Genomic DNA, 9,031 nt, shown 5'->3' with positions numbered 1-9,031 from the left:
TCACCTTTGAGGAGTTTATCTTAAGAGATTCTAATTACAGACTTTGGGTTCAGACGACGACCCTGGATTTAAGCACCTTTTCCCTAACTGCTTAAACTGAGATTCTCTTTCTCAATGTGCAGAACTCAGGGTAAGAGAACCCATCTCACTGAGTAGCTCTAAGTCATCTTACACACAGCACTCGATACCTAGTAGGCTTGGGTTCAACGGAGCGCTTACTACATTGTATGTACTCCGGGGCCACCATGTTTGGTGTTCTATTAGCTCTTAGTGACTGCTTCCTCGGCCGATATACAAAGGCAAACAACAAAAGCGCTAGGGATAGATATGATAGCTTAATGGTGGGGCGCTTACCTAGCACCTCTTAGTTCCTAAATTTAATTCCTTGCACCAAGGGGGCGAAAGAAAGTTAATGTCGGTGGGGAATGGAAGCTATCTGAAAGAGGCGCACCACATCACGCCTTGTGACAGACAGCACTTTTCTGGGCGCCCGGAGCCCTGGACGCGCACTCACGGCGTCCACCAAGCAACAGGAGGAAACCCCGACGCCCGGCCAGGAAAGAGGAAGGCAACTCCTCCTGGTCGCGGGGCGGGATCACCACTCGCTATTCCCATAGCAACCGGACCGGCTTGCGTCTGTACCGCAGCCCCGATCGGCGCACAGACTCCCAAGAGGCCGCTTCCAGCGGTCACTTCCCGGCGGCTCGCCCAGTTCCGCTGTAGCTCATTTGTAATTGGTCCCAGCAGCAGGGTGGGCGGGCTTACGGAGACCAAACTCAAGCACGCCTCCCTGCACGGAAGTCGACCTCTCTCGCCCCGGAAGTGAAACGCTGTGGTTTGGAAGTCGAGGTTTCGGCAGGTTGGGGGATTGTGAAGATGCCGAGTGCCGCGGCGAAGGGCTCGGAGTTGTCCGGGAGGATAGAGGGCTTTGTGGAGACTCTGAAGCGAGGCGGCGGGCAGCGCAGCTCGGAGGACATGGCTCGGGAGACCCTGGGGCTGCTGCGCCGGCTCATCACGGACCACCGCTGGAGCAACGCGGGTGCGGCAGACCCAGCCTCCCTCTGCTCTGCCTCTTTCCCCTTCTGAAGCTGAGACTCACCCCCCCCCCCCCCCCCAGTCTCCCGGTTCGCCTGCCGCGCTCATCCTGTCCCTCTTGGGTTGCAGGGGAGCTGATGGAGTTGATCCGCCAAGAAGGCAAGCGGATGACGACCGCGCAGCCCTCCGAGACTACCGTGGGTAACATGGTGAGGAGAGTCCTCAAGATCATCCGGGAGGAGTATGGCAGGTCAGGTTCAGGCCGGGGTGGGGTCTGGGTGGGATCTAGGGCTTTTTTTTTTTTTAAACACCATGCCCTCTGAAGCTTCTGTTGGGGCTGCTCCGGTTACCCCCCATCACCCTTCCCCACACCCACACCTTTGGGTCTTGTTGCCTTCTTAGGCTGCACGGGCGCACTGACGAGAGCGATCAGCAGGAGTCCCTGCACAAACTCTTGACATCCGGTGGCCTGAGCGAGGATTTCAGCTTCCCTTATGCCCCACTAAAGTCCAACATCGTTGAGGCCATTAATGAGCTGCTAGTGGAGCTGGGTAAGAGATCACCAAGTGGACGAGATAGGTCGCAGGTAGATAAGGAAACAAGCCCCCAGAGATCGTCCATTGACAAGAGTCGGGCGAGATTACCAGTCTTCCGGTTTCCAGAGTTTGTTCTCCATCTGGTACCACCCGTACTATAGTAAATAGTAACTCCATCTTTCAGGACAGGCCCACTCTTTTAAAAGTCGATTGTGATGGAGATTTCTGTTAGGGCAGGTCATTTTTAATTTTGAAGCAAATGAACTTGCTGGGGATGAAGCTCGGTGGAAGAGTATCATACTTGAAGCCCTGGGTTTAATTCCCAGCGTTTCAAAAACAGAAGGTGAAGTCCTCAATAAACTTCATCCTGTCTTTACAAAAAAAAAAAAAATCTTATTGTGTATGTGTACTTCGATGGGAAGGGAGCACATGTGTGCCATGGCTCATGTGGAGGTCAGAGGAGAACTTTGTGGAGTTCTCTCCACCCACCTTTATGTGGAGTCTAGGGATGGAACCCAGGTTTCCAGGGTTGACCAGCAAGCACATTTACCCATTTACCCACTGAGCCATCTTACCCACCCCTCCGTGAATTCACACATACACACACCACCTCCGTCCTTACTTGCAGATTGTTGTTGTAACCAATTCTTCAAAGATTAAAAAACTAGGTACTGGGGCTGGAAAGATGGCTCATGTAGAGTCCCCAGGTTCAGTTCCCAGCATCCACACAGTGGCTAACAGCCACCTGTAACTCCTGTTTCAGAGGCTCTGATGCCCTCTTTTGACCTCTGCAAGGACTGGGCACACACAAGGCAAACAGACATACATACAGGCAGACCATTCATGCAATAAAAATAACTAAAGATAAAAAAATAAATAAAAGGAGGATTTACAAACAAAATAAACCAAGTACCATCTGTGCCCCAAACTTCCACTCTCAAACTCCTCTGCTTTCTTTTGCCCCCCCCCCAAAAAAAGGAGGTGCTGTGGCCACCTTTTGGAGGAAGAGTTCTGTCAAGGGCAGATCTGTTTGCTCTCCAGGTAGCACTTCAGGATTTCCCAGACGGCCTTACCTCATCTAGAGCAGCTGCAGGGAGCTAGTGTAGACAGCAAGGCGTGCGGATGAACAGGAACGCTGCTGGGAGACAGGGCAAGCTGAGGCATGGAGGTAGAGGACCCTGCAGGAGTGCGGCTTCTCAAAGGTTGGGATGCTCCAGTTTGAGCCTGTGAACCCTGGTGACCGGGTCTGCCGGGTGGGCAGTAGATAAGAAGGGCGGGCTCTCTTTCTGAAATTACCGTGCCTGTCTGGGATGAAGCAGGGCAGTTTCCATTCCCTTGCAAACTGTTCTTGCAGAAGGCACAACGGAGAACATTGCAGCCCAGGCTCTGGAGCACATCCACTCCAATGAGGTGATCATGACCATCGGCTATTCTAGAACAGTGGAGGCCTTCCTTAAAGAGGCAGCCCGGAAGAGGAAGTTCCATGTCATTGTTGCAGAGTGTGCTCCTTTCTGTCAGGTAAGAGGGGTTACTGGAGTTGCTTAGAAAAGGTGAAGAGGGGCCGGGCAGTGGTGGCGCACGCCTTTAATCCCAGCACTCGGGAGGGAGAGGCAGGCGGATCTCTGTGAGTTCGAGACTAGCCTGGTTTACAGAGCTAGTTCCAGGACAGGCTCCAAAGCCACAGAGAAACCCTATCTCGAAAAAAAACAAAAAAAAAAAAAAAAAAAAGAAAGAAAGAAAAAGTGAAGAGGAGCCGGGTGGTGGTGGTGCACGCCTTTAATCCCAGCACTCGGGAGGCAGAGGCAGGCGGATCTCTGTGAGTTCGAAGCCACTCTGGTCTATAAGAGCTAGTTCCAGAACAGGCTTCAAAGCCACAAAAAAAACTTGTCTTGAAAAACCAGAAAAGAAAGAGTGAAGAGGAGCCACTCGGGAGTGTGCACTCAGGAGGCAGAGGCAGGCAGATCTCTGTGAGTTTGAGAGCAGCCTGGTCTACAGGGGGAGTTTCAGGACAGGCTCCAAAGCTATAGAGAAACACTGTCTCAAACCCCTGCCCTCCCCCTCCCCCAAGAAAAAAAGAAGAAAAAAGAGAAGATGAAGAGGGAATAAAGAATAAAGGAGGGATGGGGTGAGTCTGAGCCAACCATGAGTTGATTAACATGACCTCGATTCATGAAGAAAGTAAATCATTGCTGGGCAGTGGTGGCACACACCATTAATCCCAGCACTCGGGAGGCAGAGGTAGACGATCTATGTGAGTTCAAGGCCAGCCTGGTCTACAGAACGAGTTCCAGGACAGCCAGAGCTACACAGAGAGCCCCTGTCTCAAAAAACAAAAACAGAAAAAGAAAAAAAGTAAATCATTCCAGCTTCAGTGTCGCACACCTTTATCCTAGCCCAGATTCTAGGCAGAAGCAAATGGATCTCTGTGAGTTCAAGGACAGCCCGGTCTACAGAATGAGTTCTTCCAGGACAGCCAGGGCTACATAAAGACCCTGTCTCAAAAGAAAGAACAAGTAAATCAGGCACAGTAGCAAGGTCTTTAGTCCCAGCACTGGGGAGGCAGAGGCAGGCGGCTCTTTGTGACTGTGAGGCCAACTTAGTCTGGTCTAATTAATAAAGTCTAGGCCAGCCAAGAGCTACATAGTGAGAACCTGTCTGAATAAACAAAAACCACCCAAAAAAAAACAAAGGATTGTTAAGGATTTTCAAGTTGCTATAGATATTTTTAAGTATTAGTTTAAGAAAGCCGAGTGTTGCTGAGTCTCCTAGGAGTCAGTAGGGCATTTATGACCTTGGGGATGGCTGGTGTTTGATTTGATCTCACTCAATCCTTAAGTAAATAATAGGTCTCAAGAAAGAAACGCACAGGATGTCCAGTGTTATAAAACAAGTCGGGAGCCCTCTTGCCAGCTTGGTTGTGTAAGTAGCTGTGTTTCCAGTTTTGCGGCTGCTCTGTTTATTAGCGTCCCTATGGCTTACCAGGCTGTGCACACCACAGATAGTTGACAGAGTCTTCCAGTTCTGGTTACATTTGAGAGCTCTCCTCACTTCTTACTCTCTCCAGCATCAGCCTTTCCCTCCTGTTTCAGGGTCATGAAATGGCCATAAATTTGTCCAAAGCAAACATCGAGACAACTGTCATGACCGATGCTGCCATTTTTGCTGTTATGTCAAGAGTCAACAAGGTGGGTGGCACTGGAGTCACTGAGATGAATTCAGGAAGTTCTGCTTCTAGAATACTGATTTCTTCTTGTTGTCTTATGAGGTCCATGGCGAGAGGAGGTTTCCAGCACTGTTTGAAAGTGTGCACTTAGGCACTCATAATCTGTCCGCTGGACTTGTTCCCTCTCACCCACGTCACTGGTCCTCAATAGCCTCTAAGTATGGCTAGGGCATTGAGGAGAATGGAGTAGAACTGAGCTATGAGTGTTGGCTGTGGGGGCTTCGCTGTGGGTTCCCACTTATGCTCAGGGTGTGGCCAGAGTGGGTGGGAAATGACAGGCTCTTGGTTTCCTGGGAGGTACTCCAGATAGATTTCCAAGAAAGATGGGGAAAGAACTGGAGGTGTTGCAGCTTCCTATCCCATGCCATGTTTGGCAAAACTAGAACTTGGTAGTCTCGGCTTGAGTCTAGGAGGCTCCTTTCCCTCTATGGCCTGTGAGCCCTCCAGATGCTAAGGTAGAGGCCTGAACATGCAGCCAGAGGGCCTGTTAGGACTCCACTCCAGGGTGGCTCATGTCTCCTCTCCTTCCAAAGGTGATCATTGGTACGAAGACTATCCTGGCAAACGGCTCCCTGAGGGCTGTGGCAGGAACTCACACTCTGGCACTGGCAGCAAAACACCACTCCACCCCACTCATCGTGTGTGCGCCCATGTTCAAGCTTTCTCCACAGGTACGCCATTTGTCTCTAGCTGGTCGCCAACAAAGAAGGAAGTCAGTTGTAGGCTTGAACTCTGGCCCTCAGCTTACACTAGATTTTCTTTTTGATCTGTTCCTTGCTTAATGGTTAAAAAGAGCCATAGATGTTTTGAGCCATGAACAGAATTGATAGTTATAACCTATCGCCACTAATGTTAGGATAACACGGGACAGAGAAAGGCCCTTGTGTCCAGTTACCACTCACTACACTCCGTTGCCTCCAAACACTTCTGAAAATGGCAGGTATATTGAAACTAGGATCATAGAATCCATTCAGCGCCTTCCTCTGCAGTCTGAATATCAGCAGTTAAATGAAGAGTCATTTCTTTTTTATTTTTTTTTTAATTTTTTTTTTTATTTTTCGAGACAGGGTTTCTCCGTAGCTTTTGGTTCCTGTCCTGGAACTAGCTCTTGTAGACCAGGCTGGCCTCGAACTCACAGAGATCCGCCTGCCTCCGCCTCCCGAGTGCTGGGATTAAAGGCGTGCGCCACCACCGCCCGGCGAAGAGTCATTTCATAGTGACAGAAAGTGTCTGCTTGGGAACAGCCTACTGAGAGGTCTGCATGAAAACATACCACAGTTTAATTTACCATTTATTTAGATTTACATTTTTAAAATTTGTAAGTGTATGAGGTTTTTGCATGCATGTATTTCTGTGCACCACATGCATGTCTAGTGCCCAGTGAGATCAGAAAAGGGCCTCAGATTCCCTGGAATGGGAATTAGGATGATTTTGAACTGCTGTGTGGGTGCTGGGAATCAAGCCCAGATCCTCTGCAAGAATAGTAAGTGCTCTTAACCACTGGACCATCTCTCCAGACCCTAACTAACCATGTATGTGTCGGTAGGTATTTGAGTTAGGTCTACCTTTTAGTTTCTGCAAATAATGCTAAGCAGTTAGATATAAAGCTTCTGTGGGCCATGCATTTCTCTATGTCTTGTCTACATGTCTCTGAGTGGAATTACTGAATCTCTTTTAAAAAATATTCGTATAGCTGGGCAATGGTGGCGCACGCCTTTAATCCCAGCTCTTGGAAAGCAGAGGCAGGTAGAGCTCTGTGAGTTCGAGGCCAGCCTGGTGTACAAAGCAAGTTCTAGGACAGCCAGGTTATACAGAGAAACCCTGGCTCAAAAAACAAACAAAATTTTAATTTTTCCTAGTTCCCCAGTGAAGAAGATTCATTTCACAAGTTTGTGGCTCCTGAAGAAGTCCTTCCTTTCACAGAAGGTACAGTGTGTGTGTATGTGTGTGTGTGTGTGTGTGTGTGTGTGTGTGAAGGAGAGGGAGACTTTTAGTTAATTAGTTGTGTGAACCATCTTAAGTTGCTATAAGTAATCATTTTGATGAATTGGCTGCCTAAAGCAGCAAGATCTGAAATATTTGTACTTGCTAACTCACCTCTAGCCTATATGCCCCTGTTTGCAGGGAGGGGGCCTGCATCTCCGGCCTCTCCCAAAGGCAGCCACTCTGCTCCGTGAGCCCACAGCCTTGACAGCAGGCCAGTCGGTTGTGTACCTCCTGTGAGAGCAGAACACTGCCTGCTGTCCTGACCCTTCTTGGAAGTTGGAAAATTTCATCCTTTCATTTAGACAGTTTTTTTTTTTTTTTTTTTTTTTTTTTTTTTGGTTTTTCGAGACAGGGTTTCTCTGTGGCTTTGGAGCCTGTATTTAGACAGTTTTTAAAGCCAGATGTGGTGGCACTTATAACCCCAGCATGTGGGGGCATGGTGCTGAGGCAGGAGGAGTACCACAAATTCAAGACCATCCTAGTCTTATGTATATAGTGAGTCCAGGACCAACCAGAGATACAGGATGAGACACTATCTCAGAAAACTAAGGAAAAGAAAAGAAATGCCTGTCATGCAGTCACCATCTATGTCCAGGAAATACAGTAAGGAGACGCTGGAGCCGTTTCCATAGGGTCCTTCCACTGTAGCTGACAGCAAGGAAATGTTGGCTCCCAGCATGCTTTAGGAAGGAAACACAGTGACGATAGGACTATACCTAAGACTAATGAAGGATCTCCATGAGGGGACATTGCTGGAGTCCTCACTGAATGGACGCTATCCTGTGAAGATTTGGGAAGCTTTCCAGGGACGGTACAAGGCATGAGATCCAAGTGTGTTTAGCCTGTTGGAGATAGCTGGGCTGTTGTCAGCCTGAGAGAGTGGTTCAAATTATAGTTAGTGTGGTTGGTGGAGAAAGACTGGGCCTTTAAGGTTGTAATCTTGAATTTAAAAAAAAAATTATAATGGGTATTTTTCCTGCATGTTTATCTGTGCACTACATGAAGTCTGGTGCCCTCAGAGCCAGAAAAGGACATTGGATCCCTTGGAACTGGAGTTACAAGTGGTTGTGGGCTGCCATGTGGTGGCAGAAATCAACCCCAGGTCCTCTGGAAGAGCAGCTAGTACCCTTAACCAGTGAGCCATTGCTCCAGTCCCAAGTCTGAAATCTATTTCAAGTGCTATGAAAAGTCAGCCGAGAGCTTGGTTTCACTGTTGTTGAAATGTTTTGGTTTGAGACAGCAGCCCTGGCCGTGCTCACACTTGCAGTCCACCTGACTCAGCCATTGGAAAATGTTAAACATGAGAATCCGGGGTGGGAGTCGTCTCGCCCAGTTTGATTTTGCCACGGATTTCTGGCATGCCTGCATTATTGAACTTAGACCTTCTGTGCTACGTAGAGTAGGGGCCTCAGTTTCATCTCTAGCATGTGATTGTCTTGCAGGGGACATTCTGGAGAAGGTCAACGTTCACTGTCCCGTGTTCGACTACGTGCCCCCCGAGCTCATTACTCTCTTTATCTCCAACATTGGTGGGAATGCACCATCCTACATCTACCGGCTGATGAGCGAGCTCTACCACCCTGATGACCATGTCCTCTGATGCCGCCTGTCCTAAGTGGAACCAGCGTAGACCCAGAGAGAGGAGCTGGAGACATAGCAGTGCTGCTGCAGTGGGGAGTTCCCTGCCTTCCTACTCATCCCCAGTGACGCATGCCTCCAGGACTGTTCTTACCTGAACAGCGGGGCTTACCTGTTGACTCTGGGGCCACTTTGTGACCACGCTGTTTGTTTCAGAAACTCCAACCTTCTTGCTCTGTGGTGTGTTGCACATACCATGACTCTTTGCTGGGTTGCTGTTTGCTCAGAAATGCCTTCTGGACCTTTTCCTAGGCTTTGCCAATAAAAGCTACTGGAAACTCCCGGAGTTCGTTTATTGTTCAGAGTTCTGAATGAACTGAAAGAGCAGCCGCACAGCCCTTTCTGTGTTTGTGAGAGAGGGCTGTGATGAGAGGGGAGCCTCAAACAGAAGTATAAAGAGAAGGGCTCCGTTTCCTCTTGCAGCTCACTGGAAAGGGCTCTGACCTTTTAGTAATCTACGGTAATGGCTTCAAGACTTGAGCATCTTGGAGCTTAAAATACACCATCTTGGGGCCCACTTCTATATGGCTGCATCAGATCTTGAGAGGAAGGGAAGCAGTTCAAAGCTTCCCTGTAAGAAGAGGATGAGGGCTCATTAATCTGGGAGGTCTGG

The 9,031-nt window shown here is 49.0% G+C and overlaps 1 protein-coding gene across 1 annotated transcript; it reads left to right on the top strand.

The window, feature by feature from the left end:
• The first annotated feature begins 821 nt into the window (after nt 1-821).
• Nucleotides 822-8,699, top strand: Eif2b2 (eukaryotic translation initiation factor 2B subunit beta). The gene is made up of 8 exons (XM_041658333.1): nt 822-1,039; nt 1,165-1,285; nt 1,438-1,586; nt 2,926-3,089; nt 4,661-4,756; nt 5,328-5,465; nt 6,654-6,720; nt 8,223-8,699. Exons 1-8 carry the CDS (start codon nt 877-879, stop codon nt 8,378-8,380), a joined length of 1,056 nt encoding a protein of 351 aa, XP_041514267.1. The 5' UTR covers nt 822-876; the 3' UTR covers nt 8,381-8,699.
• The last annotated feature ends 332 nt before the right edge of the window (nt 8,700-9,031 follow it).

This window comes from Microtus oregoni, unplaced genomic scaffold (assembly GCF_018167655.1).
Source record: "Microtus oregoni isolate MIOR12 unplaced genomic scaffold, Mior012 000009F_ref0000495, whole genome shotgun sequence".
NCBI lineage: Eukaryota > Metazoa > Chordata > Mammalia > Rodentia > Cricetidae > Microtus > Microtus oregoni.
This window is presented reverse-complemented; position numbering and strand designations above follow the sequence as displayed.